This window comes from Trachurus trachurus (genome assembly GCF_905171665.1).
Source record: "Trachurus trachurus genome assembly, chromosome: 9".
NCBI lineage: Eukaryota > Metazoa > Chordata > Actinopteri > Carangiformes > Carangidae > Trachurus > Trachurus trachurus.
The window spans coordinates 33,477,369-33,495,669 of NC_139895.1; the positions used below are offsets into that span (position 1 = coordinate 33,477,369).

Sequence of the window (18,301 nt, forward strand, 5' to 3'; positions counted from 1 at the left end):
GTCAATCAGTGTTGAATGTACTAAGGCAAAAAGGATTTCACACAGTATCATTCTGCCCTTAGACCCTCACATCAACTAAGGAAAAACTCCCAAGAAAACCCTTAACAGGGAAAAATGGGATGAATACAATATAAAGACAGTTATAGATGAGTATATTTATGCTGTTGTTTCTGAAATGTATTCTACTGATACTAAATAAGTGCAGTAAAAGAAAAAAAACTTTGAATTATGTTTCATTCTCCTTGGCTTTCAGACCTATGAGTTCTGACTTGACCCAATTGTCTTATGTCTGTGTACTTTACATGTCACTTTGTGGATGTCTTGTTGTATCTTGATGTATCTTGATGTATCTATGTTTTGTTTAGTTTATTATTATGGATCCCCATTAGTCACTGCCTCAGCAGCGACTATATTCTTCCTGGGGTCCTACATCACAATACAAAATTAAAAAATATATACGTATATGTGCTCAATCCGAAAACATGTATGCACATAAACAAATATTACATACATGTTAAAATATTTAATGTAGATATATACACTATGGCTATATATCATAGATTGTTGACTATTGTTTATTGTGCTTTTATTTTATTATTGTATTGTTAAGCACTGTGGTTAAACTAGGCTGATTTTAGATGTGCTATAGAAATAAATGTGACCTTGACTTAGCAAACCATTTGATTCTGAATCATATCTGAGGACAATCAGTGGATTATGATCAGTGCCATTCAATAAAAGGCCGGTATCAGCAGTGTTGAATGTACTCATACATACTGAGGCATCTTATCGTTCTAATGAAGTTTCCACACTGGACAGTTCTACATTATTCACAGTCAAATTAACACTGTCAGTGTAATCAAAGTGATGATACGTGGGTGTGAACCAAATGTTCTCGTTTCCTCACCAGGAGACGTGGTACTGGCCGGGGGAGGTGGGCGCAGACGCTGTTGTGATGAGCGGTGTCCGCTGCTCCGGCACCGAGATGTCTCTGTCCCACTGTCTCCACCACGGAGCCCACCTCACCTGTCCCAAAGGAGGGGGACGCAACGCTGCCGGGGTCTCCTGCTCTGAGAGTGAGTGGATGTATTTAGAAAATGTGCTGAAACATCACGCAGTGTGACTGTTAGAGCCATTTTGTATATTACACATAAGGTGATACATAATTTAGATTTGTTGGATTTATCCTTTATATACGGTATTTGAGGTTATAAGAATGCCTATTAGTTAATAACAGCTGCTCTCTTCTTATTGGCTGAGACGTGCGTAACGTGATGTATGCGTAATTTGGTTTAGTTATGATTATGGAGGCGAGGAGAGCACACTAGTTTTTGACCGTGCTGTCGTGCTAATTGTGCTAATGATTATTGCCTGATTTTGGATTGCTACACAGTTTTTTATTATTTGTTGTAACTTGAAGAAAGGTTTCAATAAACCCTCGTGAGAAAGAAGAACTGTGGAGTTTTTGTGGCAGAAGACACGCGTCAACTACATGCTTGCGCTCCATAATTTTAGTGTGTGTTAAAAAGTAAAAAGAGACGGAGCCACACTTACATTAGTCAAAAACTACGCTCGTTGAGATAACGACGCACACGGACGGATACCTCTACAGGAGAAGAAGAGGATTAAAAAAGAACATAGAACAAGCCAGGTGCACGTTCTGGATGTGGATAAGCCACGGAGTGGGTAACGGAGATCACGGTACAGCAGCCGAACGGGAGCCGGCGGCAGGTGAGCCTGAAGCCGTCACGCAATTGAGCCGCGGTGGCTAACTTTTTAAGCACACTTGATGTTAAAACTCTTGGAACTTTCCGCGGAAATATTGTAGAAGAGTGAGAAGCTGTCGTCAAGCAAGCAAGAGGACAGTTTGTGTGCATTAAAGTTAATTAAGAGTGCATCCGTAAATAATGGAAGTTGCGGCGGACGGCCAGAAGAGGACGCCAAAGCCCACGGCAAAGGCTGTACAAGAAAAATTGAACAGGCTCAAGAGTGAAAGAAAAGGCAAGTTATCTCAGATTACTCGCAAAAGGAATGATATTGATGTCCTAAAGAAAGACAGAGCTAATGTGGAAATCATTAAAGAAGAAGCACTGTTTATTTTTGGCAAGTTCTATGGACAATTTAAAGAGATTAATACTGCGTTATTACCTCTTCTTGAGGATGAAGATTTGAAAGAGGACCAGGTGAACTGGTTTATGCCCAAATGTGTGGAAATTGAGAACTTTGTTCAAGAAACAGAGGATTGGATCGATAGGATAGAGAATTATCCTGAAGAAGAAAAGAACAGTTATGTTAATGACAGCGACGATGATATACAGCCAAGTGACAGCATCTCTGAGGTTATCAGTCGTGCATCCAAAGGGAGAAAAAATGGCTCAGTGGCAAGTCGCTCATCACAGGTGTCCACCACAAGTTCTGCTCGCCTAAAGTTGGAAGCAGAACGTGAAGAACTGCGAGCACGAGCTGCCTTCTTAAATAAAAAACAAGATATTGAGATGGAGGAGGTACGCTTAAAGGCGCGCAAGGAACAGTTGGATATAGACGCCAAGATCGCTGCATCAAATGCAAAGATAAAGGTTTATGCAGATTATGAAGATGGCCAAGACGGAATGAATGAATATTATGAATCAGAGCGCAGGCACAGAGCAGGCCGAAAGGACGCTTGTCAAGTTAAAGATGAAGATGAGGAGACACGTACACGAGTGAGTTACACTGCACCTATGGTTGCGCTCCAGTCATCTCAGCCTGCTAATGTTCATCATACGGTTTTGGCACATGCACCTATAGCCACACAGAGACCAGCCTGGACTGCTAATGTTCATGCCAGGGCTTCAACTCATGGAGCAGCCAGTTCAGCAGCACCTATAGGTCAATCGCAGTAAGCAGTCACATCTGATGGCATCTGTAAAATAATGCAGCGTCAAAATGAGATAACAGAGATGTTGGTGAAGCATCAGCGCATGTCACAACTTCCAAGGAGAGATGTTCCAATATTCTACGGAGACCCGCTCAGCTATCACTCATTCATAAGGGCGTTTGAACAAGTGATAGAGAGGAAGACTGCTAGTCAACAGGACAGGTTGCTTTACCTGCAGCAGTTTACAAGTGGAGAACCTCGTGACCTTGTTCTTAGCTGTGAACATATGAGACCAGATGATGGTTACAACGAAGCAAGGAGGCTACTCCAACAGCACTACGGGGACGAGCTGAGAATAGCTACGGCTTTCATGAAGAAAGCTCTTCAATGGCCACAGATAAAAACAGAAGACAGGAAAGCTCTACATGCATACGCTTTGTTCCTAATAGGGTGTAGAAACACAATGAGTGACGTGGAGTTCATGGTTGAGATGGATAACCCCAGCAATATGAAAACTGTCATCTCAAAGCTACCCTTTAAACTGAAAGAGCGGTGGAGGAACCAAGCATATGAGATCCAAACAAGATCAAGAAGAAGAGCCAGGTTCTCTGATGTAGTGGATTTTATCAACTGGCAGGCAGAGGTTATCAACGACCCGCTGTTTGGAGACATCTTGGACCTCAGCATAGAAGAAAAGGGGAAGCCCAAGACAAACATTAAGAGAAGTAACCCCAAGAGCAGCTTTGCTACAACTGTCTCTCCAGCTGGAGGACAGAGTGGTGCTCAACAGTCACAACGGAAGGAGCATGGTCCAGTCAAATCAGCCGATGCTTTTCAAGGTCCTTGCATGTACTGTAAAAAGAATCACGCATTGGAGGTCTGCGAGAAAATAAAAGAACAAGCTCCCAAAGACAGAATCAGATTCCTAGCCACAAAAGGACTCTGCTTTGGCTGCCTCACACAAGGTCATCTGAGTAAGAGTTGTCGTAAAAGGATGCAATGCAACGAATGTCCAGGAAAACACCCCAGCATTTTGCACGTCACAAAGGATGCTCCAGCCCTGCAAGAGAGGGATGAAAATAGGAACACAGAAGTTACTGGGGAGGTAACCAGTGCTTTTGTAGAAGCAGAGCATGAAAGCAGAGGACATACTGGGGCAGGTAATAAGGAAGCTATTCTCCCCATAGTACCAGTGAAGATAAAGTCCAAAAGAAGTGACAAGGTAATGCAGGTCTATGCATTTTTAGACCAAGGAAGCACGGCAACCTTCTGCACTGATGAAGTTATGCAGCAGCTTAACCTCCGAGGAAGAAAAGCAGAGCTTTTACTCACTACTATGGGAGCTGAGAAGAGGGTAAACACTCATGTCCTGTCAGATATGGAAGTGTGTGGCTTGGAAGAGGAGAATTACATAGACCTTCCACGGGTATTCACTCAACCAAGTATACCAGTGAAAAAAGACAACATTCCTCTGCAGAGAGACGTGGATCAGTGGCCTTACCTGCATGAAGTTCGCCTCTTGCACATTGAAGCAGAAGTTGGCCTGCTTATTGGCACTGATGTCTATAAAGCCATGGAGCCTCGGCAGATAATAAACAGTAGAGGTGACGGGCCCTATGCAGTAAGGACATCCCTTGGATGGGTTATCAACGGCCCACTCAGAGGCACTGCTGCGGCTAACCAAGACGTTGTGAGTCACTCAGTCAATCGCATTTCTGTGTCCAATGTGGAAAACCTACTGACTCAGCTGTACAATGCAGACTTCCCAGAGAGAGGATACGACGACAAGTCAGAGATGTCACAGGAAGACCATCAGTTCCTCGACTCAGTCAAAGGATCCACACAGCTAGTCGATGGTCACTATTGTATCGGATTACCACTGAAAGACAAAGAAATAAAAATGCCGGACAACAGATCTCTAGCCGAGCAGCGCCTCACAAGCCTCAAGAGGAAGTTGCACAGGAATCCTGACTTCTACGAGGAATACAACCGATTTATGACAGAGTTGGTAAACAAGGGATACGCCACCAAAGTCCCAGAAGAGGAACTACACCGTGATGATGGGAGACTTTGGTTCATTCCTCATCACGGAGTTTACCATCCCAAAAAGAGGAAATTAAGAATTGTCTTCGATTGTACTGCATCATATCAGGGAGTATCACTGAACAACAAACTCCTTCAAGGCCCTGACCTCACGAACACTCTTGTAGGAGTTCTGACAAGGTTCAGGAAGGATACGGTGGGCATGATGGCAGACATTGACTCCATGTTTTACCAGGTGAAGGTACCTAAGGAGGATTCAGATCTGCTGCGTTTCTTATGGTGGCCGGACGGCGACCTGAGCTCAGAGGCAGCAGATTACAGAATGTGTGTGCACCTGTTCGGAGCAGCATCCTCCCCCAGCTGTGCCTCATATGCACTAAGGAGGACAGCTGAAGATGGAAAGACATGGGCAGCGCCTGAAGCAGTTGAGACAATCTTAAACAATTTTTACGTGGACGATTGTCTGAGCTCAGTGTCATCAGATGAGCAAGCTGTTGCGCTCGCTAAGGACTTGAGAACACTATGTCTCAGTGGAGGATTTCACTTGAGCAAGTGGACAAGCAACTCCAGAGCTCTGCTAATGTCGATTCCAGAAGAAGACAGAGCTTCAGGAATTAAAGATCTTGATCTGGATAATGACCAGCTACCCACAGAGAGGGCGCTAGGCGTCCAATGGTGCACAAACTCTGACATGTTTAAGTTCAAGATCGAAGTACAGCAAAAACCATGTACTAGAAGAGGAATCTTGTCAGTCGTGGGCTCAGCTTTCGATCCTCTGGGATTCCTGGCACCTTTCGTCCTTCCCGCCAAGCTGCTTCTGAGGGAACTCTGCAAAGAGAAAAAAGCATGGGACGACGAAGTGTCAGAAGAACAAACAAAGAAATGGAATAAGTGGCTGTCAGATTTACAAAAGTTGTCATCTTTTTGTGTTAGCAGGTGCATCAAACCTGCAGGATTCGGCGTCATCAAAACAGCACAACTGCACCACTTTTCTGACGCCAGCAACGACGGCTATGGTACAGTATCTTATCTCCTGCTGACTAACGAAAAGGACCAGAAGCTTACCTCATTCATGATCGGGAAGTCAAGAGTGGCACCGCTCAAACTGGTCACCATTCCCAGGATGGAGTTGACAGCAGCTGTTATAGCTGTGAAGATGGATAAGATGCTTCAGTGTGAGCTGCAGCTACAGCTGAATGAGTCAAGATTCTGGACAGACAGTGTGACAGTACTTAAGTATATTGAAAATGATGCTGCACGCTACAAAACATTCGTAGCTAACAGAGTATCATTCATTAAAGAAGCTACAAAGCCGTCTCAGTGGAAGTACGTGAGCACAGCAGACAACCCTGCAGATCAGGCTTCGAGAGGGTTAAGTGCTGAGAGTCTGCTGCAGAGCAAGGACTGGATACAGGGGCCGGAGTTCCTGCTAAGACCTGAGGAAGAATGGCCTACACGCCCAGACCAGCCTATTCACTTAGAAGAAGAAGATGCAGAGGTCAAAAGGTCAGCTCAAGTGTCTCTGGTACAAACAGATGAAAAATTGGATACAATGGTTCAGTTTGTACATCACTTCTCAAGCTGGTATAAACTCAAGAAAGCGACAGCTTGGCTGATACGCCTAAAAGAGATCCTGCACAACATGAAGCAGAAAAGAAAAGAGGTCCAAGAAACAATACAGAAACACGAAAACAACACATCTAAGGCAGAGTCTTTGCTCCAGCAAGAGATGCTCAAATACAAGCAAAGTTTTGAAAAACAAGTGCTCACCACTGAAGATCTCGCCACGGCGGAGACGGAGTTAATTCGCCTATGTCAGAGAGGAAAATATGCAGAGGAGCTTAAAGCCCTGCTGGATGGAAAGGATCATGTCAGAAAAGATAGTCATATCTTTAAGTTGGATCCCTATTTGAAAGATGGAGTGCTAAGAGTAGGAGGACGGCTAGGCCGATCTGCGATGCCGTTGGATGCCAGACACCCGGCTATCCTGCACAAAGATGATTGGATCGCCAAACTCATCCTCCGTCACATACATGAAGTGACAGGACACTCAGGGAGAAACTACATTCTTGCCAGACTGAGGCAGAAGTTCTGGATACCAAAGGCCTGCTCAGCGATACAAAAAATGATTTCAGAGTGTAACACATGCAGAAGACTACATGCTAAGGCAGGAGAGCAAAAAATGGCGAATTTGCCAGAAGATCGGTTGTTGCCAGATAAGCCACCCTTCACAAACACCGGCGTGGATTTCTTCGGCCCCTTTGAGGTCAGTCGAGGTCGCAGCAAGGTGAAGAGATATGGTGTGCTTTTCACATGTTTAACCAGTAGAGCAGTTCACATAGAGGTAGCCCACTCCCTTGACACCAGCTCATGTATTAATGCACTACGTCGCTTTCTAAGCAGAAGAGGACAAGTGTCTGTTCTCCGGTCTGACAACGGCACTAATTTTGTCGGTGCTGAGAGAGAGTTGAAGGAGTCTTTAAAAGACCTGGACCAGCCTAAGATCCGAGAATCAATGCTGATAAGAGGAGTTAAGTGGATATTTAACACGCCTGCCGCGTCCCACCACGGAGGTGTCTGGGAACGCCAAATAAGAACAGTCAGGAAAGTCCTAAGTTCCCTGTTGAAACAACAGATACTGGATGATGAAGGTCTACAGACACTCTTGTGTGAAGTGGAGAGTATCATCAACGACAGACCCATAACAACAACCTCGAACGACCCCAATGATCTGGAGGCTTTGACCCCAAATCATTTGCTGGTGATGAGAACACAGCCAAATATTCCTCCAGGTGTCTTCTCCAAGGATGATCTCTATGCGCGTCGCCGCTGGAGGCAAATCCAATATATGGCGGATTTATTCTGGCGTAGGTGGACACAAGAGTACCTACCTCTTTTACAAGAAAGACAAAAATGGAGCACAACAAGGAGGAATTTCAGCCTGGGAGACGTTGTCCTCATTGTGGACTCCTCCGCGCCACGGAATTCCTGGCTGATAGGAAAAATTGTCAAGATCATGCCGGACTCAAAGGGGACGGTCCGCAGCGTCTGTGTTCAGACGAAGACAAGCACGTTAGAGAGACCCATCACCAAGATTTGTCTCTTGGAGGAGGCATCATGAAGACTAAAAGAGACTGAATAAGACAAGGACATTTATGTGTTTTGAATAAAGACATTTATTGACCTTGAATCATATGTAAAAAAAAAAAAAAAACGTGGACAGGATTTACTGTTAGACAATGGCTCTATGTGTTTGTGTTTGGTAATTGATATGTTGTTAACTTAACAATTAGGGGCAGGTTATGTTAGAGCCATTTTGTATATTACACATAAGGTGATACATAATTTAGATTTGTTGGATTTATCCTTTATATACGGTATTTGAGGTTATAAGAATGCCTATTAGTTAATAACAGCTGCTCTCTTCTTATTGGCTGAGACGTGCGTAACGTGATGTATGCGTAATTTGGTTTAGTTATGATTATGGAGGCGAGGAGAGCACACTAGTTTTTGACCGTGCTGTCGTGCTAATTGTGCTAATGATTATTGCCTGATTTTGGATTGCTACACAGTTTTTTATTATTTGTTGTAACTTGAAGAAAGGTTTCAATAAACCCTCGTGAGAAAGAAGAACTGTGGAGTTTTTGTGGCAGAAGACACGCGTCAACTACATGCTTGCGCTCCATAATTTTAGTGTGTGTTAAAAAGTAAAAAGAGACGGAGCCACACTTACAGTGACATTAGTGAAGTAAAACAAAGAGGTAATTGACATTTTACTCGTGTAATTTCACTTTGTCCAGAGCCGCTGTGGTTCAGTTTGGCGTTGAGCTAACAGAAGCTTTCACTCTCGCTCTGCAAGTTTTAATTAAACAAATGTAATTATCTCTGCCACAGGAGAACGTCTGCCTTGGAAAAATGTTTGCACATGTGAAAGTCCAATATCCTTCTCCCAGAGCCGTTTGAAACAGAAACCACTCATTGACCCGCCACACTGCAAAAACTCAAAATCTTACCAAGAATATTTGTCTTATTTTTAGTCAAAATGTCCCATTTCTAGTCAAAACTAATCTCATTCTACTTAAAATAAGACTCATCACATTAAAAAGTAGTAGTAGTAGTGTTTTTATACACTTTTTACTTCTTTCAAGCATATTTTCACTTGAAATAAGTAGAAGAATCTGATAGTGGAGCAGGTTTTTCTTTCTTATTACAAGCACAAAAAACTTGCTTTCACTGGCAGATTTTCCTACTTATTTCAAATGAAAATCTGTTTGAAACAAGTGAAAATTATCTAAAAACAAGTTAATTTTTTACGTGATGAGTCTTATTTTAAGTAGAAAGGGATTCGTTTTGACTAGAAATTAGACATTTCGACAAGAAATAAGTCAAATATTCTTGGAAAGATTTTGAGTTTTTGTAGTGCAGGACTGTTTGTGGTCAGAGCCAAATTTTCTTTTCCTTTGTTTAAATGTTTTGTCTCCCTTTGTCTTGTCTCTTTGTCCTTCCTTCCTGTCCACAGCGGCTCCTGACCTGGTGTTGAACCCTCAAGTGGTGGAGCAGACCACCTACATGGAGGACAGGCCCATGTTCATGCTGCAGTGCGCCTATGAGGAGAACTGCCTGTCCACCACCTCCAGCCAGGTTCCTGCCAACTCCTACCGCCGCCTGCTGCGCTTCTCCTCCCAGATCCACAACAACGGCCAGTCGGACTTCAGGCCCAAAGCCAGCAGACACTCCTGGGTGTGGCACGACTGTCACAGGTCGGTGTCACGCGGTCTACAGGGTTGGGGAGGGGGGGGGGGGTCAATCCAAGTTCATGGTGCAATAATCCCACACACACTGCAAAAACTCAAAATCTTTTCTTGTCTTATTACTTGTCAAAATTAATCTCTTTCCACTTAAAATAAGACTCATCACCTAAAAAATAACTTGTTTTTAGATCATTTTCACTTGAAATAAGCAGAAAAATCTGCCAGTGAAAGCAAGTTTTTTGTGCTTGAAATAAGAAAGAAAGATTTGCTCCACTATCAGATTCTTCTTCTTATATCAAGTGAAAATATGCTTGAAAGAAGTAAAATGTGTCTTAAAAACAAGCTACTTTTTATATGATGAGTCTTATTTTAAGTATAATGAGATTTGTTTTGACTATAAATGACATTTTGACTAGGAATAAGACGATTATTCTTGGTCAGATTTCGAGTTTTTGCAGTGCAGTAGCGATCTCTTTTGATTTCCCAGAGCCATGTGTCTGCTGACTTTTTTTTTTTTTTTAAACCCCAGAGAATCTTCACTTTGCTTGGAAGGAATAGTTCAACATTTAAGGGGGAATAAGGTTATGAAAATGTTTTGCTTTCTGTCCAAGAGTTAGATAAGAAGATTGATTCCACTCTCATGTGTGCACACGAGAGCCAAGAAGCAATTAAGAGCGATTAAAGGGAAGAAATGAAATGTGACTATGTAACGTGGCAGCGCGACGGAGAAAATCCACCTTGATATTTAAATATTACACTTGTGCGATCAGTCTTATAGAACAGCCAGTATTGGAAACACAGGGTTAGGTGTTTTGTGGATGTCCCACAAGAGAAAAAGTCTATCTCTCCAGGCTCCACACTACGATGTCATACAGACACTTCACCCAATCACCTGCCAAGTTTTTTTTCTGTCTTTTTTTTTTCCCAACCAATCCTCTCCAGATGGTTCTCAGTAGGGAACCATCTGGCACATCACGACAGCCGACATTTATTTATGGAAGCACTTGTAACAGGTTATATTCCAAAAATATAAATCATATCTTAATTATAAATCACAAGCATAAAATCCTCTGAAGGATTTTTATTTTTTAAATTTTTTTATGAATGAGTCTTTTTCTAGGGTTACTTCATTTCAACAGAACAAGAAGGTTGTTATTCGATAATCTGACCACATAATTGAAGGAGACGTTGGACCGATTCCGAGTACCATCTCAAATTAGACATAACTCAAGAAGAGACGGCTCGGCCCCCGTCCTGACCTGACTGCTCCTGGAGCAGCTTTTCCCCCCTCCATACATTCTGCTGCCCTGTAATTGACTGTGTGGTGTGAGCTAAAGTTACTGTACGTGGCTCTTTAGCGAGTCCCACATTTTTGCGGTTCCTATATTGGCTGGAGGAGCAGCTCACTGTTGGCAGCTTCACACAGCTACGAGCTCTCCACAGGTCAAACCTCTGGCACATCTGACTGACACAACTACAGAGGTACAAGTTCAGGAATTTTTTTTAAAAGGTACATTGTGTAGGAATTACTCCCATCTAGCGTTGCGGTTGTATATCGCAAGCAACTCAATCGTATTTTTCATGCTGCATTCACGTGAAATTGGGCAGACGGACGACGGACGACAGCCGCTGCACGTAACGGCATAAACAAGCCTCTATGTAAACAAGTGGTCCGTCAGCACGAGGCAAAACAATACACGTGACAATATGTTGTCATGGCGATGTCATATTGTTTACCTGACCCACGTTTTACGTCTTTCTCTGGACTTCTGTGACTAAAATGACATCTAGTTTGTTACCGACGGCCGTCTGCCCGACTGCACATGAATGCAGCATCAGTGTAACGCTCCATTCCTCCGGTCTTCGGTGAGTTTCCGTGGTTTCCTACCGTCACGCTGCCACTGAACGTAAAAACATGGCGACACGACACACATGAATGATATGAATGGTAAATTCAGAGCTTGCCGGTACACTTCAGTTCGTCGATAACTGATTAATGAAAAACAGACTTTTGAACGAAATAATCGATTTTCGTGAATAGATAACAGGAGAAGTTACACAATGTCCCTTTAAAGGTCCAGTGTGTAATAATTGTCAATTGGCAACATCTGAACATACTACCCATGAATATATTAGTATAAGTGTATAATCGCTATAAAATAAAATTTGTTTGGTTTTCGTAGCCTTATAATTTTTCTTTATACATATAGCAAGGGTCTTGCTTTAGAGATATGCTCCTGAAATACTCCTAGTCGTCCCAGTCCTGGTAAACAAGTTTTTTGTCCTCATGAGGCCACCGTCACTTTGCCGACGGGAGGAGTGAGTGCGAGCGAGTGAGTCCTGCAATCTAGAATCTGAACGCTGGATATCACGGTTTTGCCCGCATTTTACACCCTGGACCTTTAAATTATTATTATAATGACCTTGGAGCTGCAGTAAACAACACCATGTGCTGCTCTTGGTGTAGGCCTACTCTTGTGTGGTATTTTTACCCTGAGTATGTTTTTGTAAAATCAGATTTCTACCCGTGTGTGTTTGTAGGCATTACCACAGCATGGAGGTGTTCACGCTCTACGACCTGTTCAGCCTCAATGGAACCAAGGTGGCAGAAGGACACAAAGCCAGTTTTTGCCTGGAGGACTCGGAGTGTGATGAAGGTCAGAATCCACAAGAAGATTCCTATTTCACTTTTCAAAAAAAAAAAACCTCTGAGAAATGGTCATATGGGCTTTATTTATGCTTTATATTTACATTGGACCATATGGTTATTTGTGATTTGAAAGAGGTGCATGTAACCTACAGAAAACTGTCACTCTAGTCTGAAGTTCCCCTCAGATCTACTCATCAATCAAGTTTTTAAATATTTCTATTTATTCATTTTTTAGACATTTTTAGTTAAAGCAGAAGTAAGCGATATATTTGTGTTAATATAAGTCTTAAATAGTTATATCTTCCGACAACAATCACTTATATAGAGTGTTTGAACCGAAACACGGGTCTGTCAGTCCCTCTGCTCTGCTCTGAGCCGAGGAGGAAACTTTTCTCGTATCCTACAGTTTTTATCCAATGAGGAGAGAGAACGGCATGCTGTGTGTGCAGCCAAGGGACGCCGTGAATGTGGTGACGTAGGGACGAGGACTGTTATGGTGCGTTCAAGGCAGCCCGTAACTCGTGTTTTTCCGACCTGTGAAGTCGTACCAGTTCGATCTGGTACAAGTTCACGGGTCGGAAGTTACGAGTGGCCGTTATAGTGACTTTCACAGGTAAAACAGGTCAGAAAAACACGAGTGGGTTGCCTGGAACGCTACAAAGTCGTAAGTTGTGACTTGAAGCTGTAATTTACGGTTTTCAAAAGCCTGCCTGGAACGCAGCATTAGCCAAAACGACCGGATCGCTTACTTCTGCTTTAAGTAGCTCTAAAAAATGATGGTGACAAAAACGTTTAGCTACTGAAGAGCAAGATGTTTTTCTTAGACAGTTGCAGGAGATTCAAACAGCGTGATCCGTAAGTTTTTCCTGATATGTTCACTTTATCAACTTTATTGATAATAATACATACATGAGGATACATCAGTGTTACTTCTGCATCCTGTTTTGCTGCCTGGGAGTGACCCAAAGAAAATAACCATGCAACTTGATTGTAATGGATTGGACTGTAGGCTACTGTACTGTACTTTATTTTTGTGAGGGGAAATTTGTTTTGGGCTCTGAGCCACTGCAATACACAAAACAATACATACAAGACATTCATACAAAGTACTTTCCCACATTTAAACACACATTTAAAACAGTGAAGGGTGCTTCCACTCTATGGTTCAATACGGAGAAAAACTAAACCAGTAGAATAAAACCAACGGTTCATAAATAAACCAAAGTGCTACATTCACAGTGTTTGCGTATAGTAATAATAAAACAATAAAACCATACAAAAATGGTGAAATAAAGTGATACATATTACTGTTTAATGCCTTAATGGCGGAAGGGATAAATGAGTTCCTATATCTATTCAGTCTACTTTTTGGAACTCTGAGCCTTCGACCTGAGGGCAGCACATCCAATCCTGGGTTGAGGATGTGTGTTGGGTCGTTAAAAATCTTTTGTGCTTCTCTGAGCAGTGATTTCTCATATAGCATATATCTCCCTCCCTATGATTTTCATGGCGGTTTGAGCCAGGCATGCAAGTTTAGACTTAGCCAGTGCCGAGGTTATGCCATACCATACCTGTATGTTCTTTCGAATGACACTCTCAAAAATCGCCTGGTAAAATAAAAACATAGTAATGTGATATTTCATTGCTGTGCCATTTCTTACTTTGTAATGTCTCATTGCAGGTATTGAGAAAAGGTACGAATGTGCAAACTTTGGAGACCAGGGTATCACCGTGGGCTGCTGGGATACCTACAGACACGATATCGACTGCCAGTGGGTCGACATAACTGACATCAAACCTGGAGATTACATCTTCCAGGTGATGATTCCCTCGTTCAGTTGTTCAGACTAAAGAGTAGTTATCTGCGTACTGCTGCTGTTAGCATTGACCCTTCACATTCATCACTGACATATTGATGTTCTGTCTCTCCTACAGATAATAATCAATCCTAACTATGAAGTGCCAGAGTCAGACTACACCAATAACATCATGAAATGCAGATGTCGATATGATGGCCACCGTGTGTGGATGTACAGCTGCCATAATGGTAAGATGAATACACAATAGTGTCTTGACTTCTGGTCACTCAATATTATAAAATAATCATACACTATCATTATGTCATTAGTATAATGCAGTCAGTGTATATATTTCCATAATATTCAATGCAGTTTTATTGTGTATTATAGTAACAGTGGTATATTGACAGCATGTAACAATGACATTATATAGAACACACAACACACACCAGTGCTTTACATCAGTGGTCTGAAGGCAAATATAATTTAAAAAGAATTAAGATATAAATTTGTTGTTAAAGTAATAATATGGATCATTTAAAATATCAATATAAATCTCAATGTACTGTCCAGTTTAATCACTGAGATCTGAGAACTGATTGAGGCAGAGAAACAGGTTTAAATAAACCTGCAGTTAAGTCAGACTTACTATATGCTGTGATGTCATGAGAGGTAACCCAGGCAGGTAAGGCTGGAGCAGTGCAAAAACTGAAAAAAACAAGCCAGAATCAGAAAAAACAAATGCAGACGGTTTATTCTTCCACCCAGAAGCCCCTAGTAGGAGGAGGAGGGTCCTTTTACTCTTTCAATACCCCAACAAAATATCCAACAAAAAGTGTCCATCTTTCTTACTTTTCCCTTAAATCACTTTCCTTGTCAATGTCTTTGTTCCGTCTGTTGCCGTCCAGCTCCTTCCACCTCCAGCACCCCGTGCTCTCTGTCCTCTGTCTCCCTTTGTTCTCCTCCCCTCTGCCTTAATCAGGTAGCCTAAACACCTACACCTGTCAGAGAAGTGAGGTCTTCTGGGAAGTGTAGTGTGTGCGGCGGCCATCTTGTCAGGGATGTAGCAGCCCTCTACCACCTGCCCCCTTGTGATGCCGAAATGCCAAAAAGAATCACATCACATTGCAGACTGTTTCTCTGCTTCACCTTGTTCCTGCCATACTTACCGTAGCTTAACCTGGGCAGTAAGGGGTTATTACCCAATTATGGGGTCCACTCACGCATTTCTTTCTTTCTTTCTTTCTTTTTTTTTTTTTACCTTGAAATGAAGTAGTTGAGATGATCAGGCTTATCAGACGTCAGCCTGTCTGTGGTCCAGTCAGATTTTGTGGTGGTGATGTCTCCATGATTGTTTTTGTCAAGTGAAATGTTATCACAACCAATATGAATGATGACTCAGTTGATAGTACTAATAGTTTCATTAAAAAAAAAAAAATCAAATAAAATGACTTTTCCACTCATGGCCTTCATGATGAGATGGAAGTATGCAAGTATGGAAATGTGAATATGTTATATTAGGGTTGAATTCCCAACTCTGCAAACAAACACCTTAAGACCTGGTTTAAACTATATATTATTATTATTATTATTATTATTATTATGTCAAATCACTGTTCCTGAGACATAGTAAGAGTATTTATGGTATAGAATATTTATAGTAACAGATGATGGACACAACCAGTTTCCTGTCCTGTGTACAGTATTTGAATGTGTATTCATTATGTCTGGGACCTCACAAGACAGAAATCTCCTAATTGTATCAAACTTTGAGAGCTGAACTGATAGAAACGTTCATCAGGTGTGTTATTATGTGGTAACTGTGGTTCTGCTCTGCTCCTCTAGGTGGCTCCTTAAGCACTGAAACAGAACAGACGTTCCCAGGCCTCCTCAACAACCAGGTGACCCACAGGTAAAGACCAACCAGAGGAGAGGAGCCGACCAGCGCCATCGACCACCACACACAGCTCCATCAGTGGTGGACTCCTCCTGCTAGCCCCCGCCCTGGTTCAACCATCTTCTTTTTTTTCTTTTTCTTTTTTTTCTTCCCCTAATTTGTGTGGCAGCAGCTTTCTTTGACCTTCCACTCTCCTTCTTCTCCCAGTAGAAAGAATATTCCCCCTCCTGTCCATACATACAGAGGCCGCTGCAGTCTTGGTTAAGATCAAAGTGAAGCTCTCTGTGTGCCCTGTGTGTTTTATTTGAATATTTTGAGTGATGAAATAAACCTGCTGGGAGGTGGCAGGTATTTTACACAGGTGTTTTCTTTGAAGTGCAGCACTTTAACAATGCCCCGCTGCTGCTGCTGCTGCTGCTGCTGCTGCTGTTGCTCAGTGCCGGACAGTTTGGATGATCTGCGCCAGCTCGCCTGAGGATTGAGAGGAATCATCAACAGCGCTCTGTGCTTGGAAATAAAATGCAGGATTTTTCTTCCACAGTCTCATAAAGCCCCTTTTGAACACACTGAAGTCCGCTTACACTGAGGCAGAATGAACATTTCTTTTTGCGTGACATGTCACTTAAGCTCAGCATGCAATTTGCCATTTTCAACAGGTGTTGAAGTTTGTGCAAATTAAGCTGTTGCACAAACAAAAATCAAACAGCCTGTTCATCCCAACTCTACTTACCAGGTTCAACTATAAAGAGGCTGAAAGTGCCCCGAATCCTTAAAAAAAAAATGGGGCAGTCACTTTATATCTTCATTTCATTTGTCTGTTCTGCAAGTCTTTACATAATGTCAGAAGTTAACATTTCAAAGAGCAGATGCATCAGGAGGAGGTGGTGTTGCAAAGTGAGTTGGGAGCACTCTTAATTTGTCCAAGAGAAACTGTATGCCATCACAGAGGTTTTATTTTCTACAAGCACTGTCAGATAGCCATGCAGTTATTAGAAACAGCCAGCGAAAAGCAGAATATTCTTTTGATTTTGGTCGTTGTTGTGTGCAGGGGTAATTTTCCCATTACCCACTGAGGGGAAGAATAACTTCCAAACATTGTTGTTCTTCTTTTTTCTGTGTTCATAATTATTTTTCTCTTACTGGAATGTAGCAATATTTCATAAGGGACCTCATGTTTCTGTTCTCCTCGTTCAGCGCCGTTGTAAAATGTCCGTTTTCATTGCAGCCACCATCTTTAAAGAGCAACTTAAAGAACTATGAAACTAGGAACTATGCAGGATTTTTACCTAAACTTTAGAACATTTTTACCTTAATAAAGCAGCTTTGGAGTAAATGTGATGGTTAAATAAATGAGTTGTAACTTGTTACAGGGAGAATGGAGGCTATCTGCCTCCATTCTCCTAGCGAAAACCCTTGTAACCTTGTCCCAGCTCTCGTCTCTGCGGCACTACAACACAAACGCGCCACATAACTGTAATCTCTTGTTCATGTCAGATAAGACTACTCAAATGTAGTTATTCACCGCTCCATGTTGCTTTCTCGCCGGCTTCATTGAAACAAATGCACATGGTCGGGAGGAGGGTTAGCAACACAGAGGAAAAGTGACTGGTTCCCCTTTACCATCCTCTCTGCTACTGGTTTAGCATCTCAACTTGTGATGTAGGAGTGCACTGCAAACACACCATGACTATATTTGGGTGTGGTTAATACTGCAACAAACCCAGGGATGTGTTAGGACCTCGAGCCTTGAAGATGTTGTCCACTCACTTGAATGAAAATAGCTCGCTTGGCTTATGGGCCCTAAAATGATTCAGCTCCAAGTGTTCTGTTTTGTTGTGCAGCCCCCTGCATGTGCACTTATCTGTCCCCACTCCAACCTTGTTTGCAGTTCAAATTATCCTCACAGTATCATTTCCTGGTGTCTGTCATTTCACTCCTGTCATCAGCTACACAACAGCTACACAGCAGCCACAGAAACAATCCACATTTTTGGCTGATGCTTTCATCATATCTATTTATCTGTGCCTTAGCTTAGCTTAGCTGCATGAGCTACCAATCACCATGGCAGTTTGCAGTAGTTTATTAGCTTTCTTACTCAATGGGACATTTTACAGCTGAAAACACTTCATAAAATACAACTGGTCCTTAGCTTGTAAGCTACAGGGGTTGTAGTTTGTTTACATAATGTGTCCAAACCCCTTCCAGCTCAGCTGTTAATCAAACACGTATGTGCCCATTCAGTGGCGTGAAGGTTAAAGGGCATTCCTGATGCTTTATCAATAAATAATTATAATGATAATAATG

The 18,301-nt window shown here is 42.3% G+C and overlaps 1 protein-coding gene across 1 annotated transcript in view; it reads left to right on the forward strand.

Annotated features, from left to right (window-relative positions):
• loxl2b (lysyl oxidase-like 2b) overlaps positions 1–16,747 on the forward strand; it is a 77,610-nt gene extending 60,863 nt beyond the window's left edge. The window contains exons 9-14 of the mRNA XM_083979097.1: positions 911–1,076; positions 9,420–9,660; positions 12,193–12,308; positions 13,983–14,119; positions 14,237–14,348; positions 15,946–16,747. Coding sequence (XP_083835223.1) covers positions 911–1,076; positions 9,420–9,660; positions 12,193–12,308; positions 13,983–14,119; positions 14,237–14,348; positions 15,946–16,016 — 843 coding nt within the window. The 3' untranslated portion in view covers positions 16,017–16,747. The remainder of the gene's footprint in view (positions 1–910; positions 1,077–9,419; positions 9,661–12,192; positions 12,309–13,982; positions 14,120–14,236; positions 14,349–15,945) is intronic.
• The last annotated feature ends 1,554 nt before the right edge of the window (positions 16,748–18,301 follow it).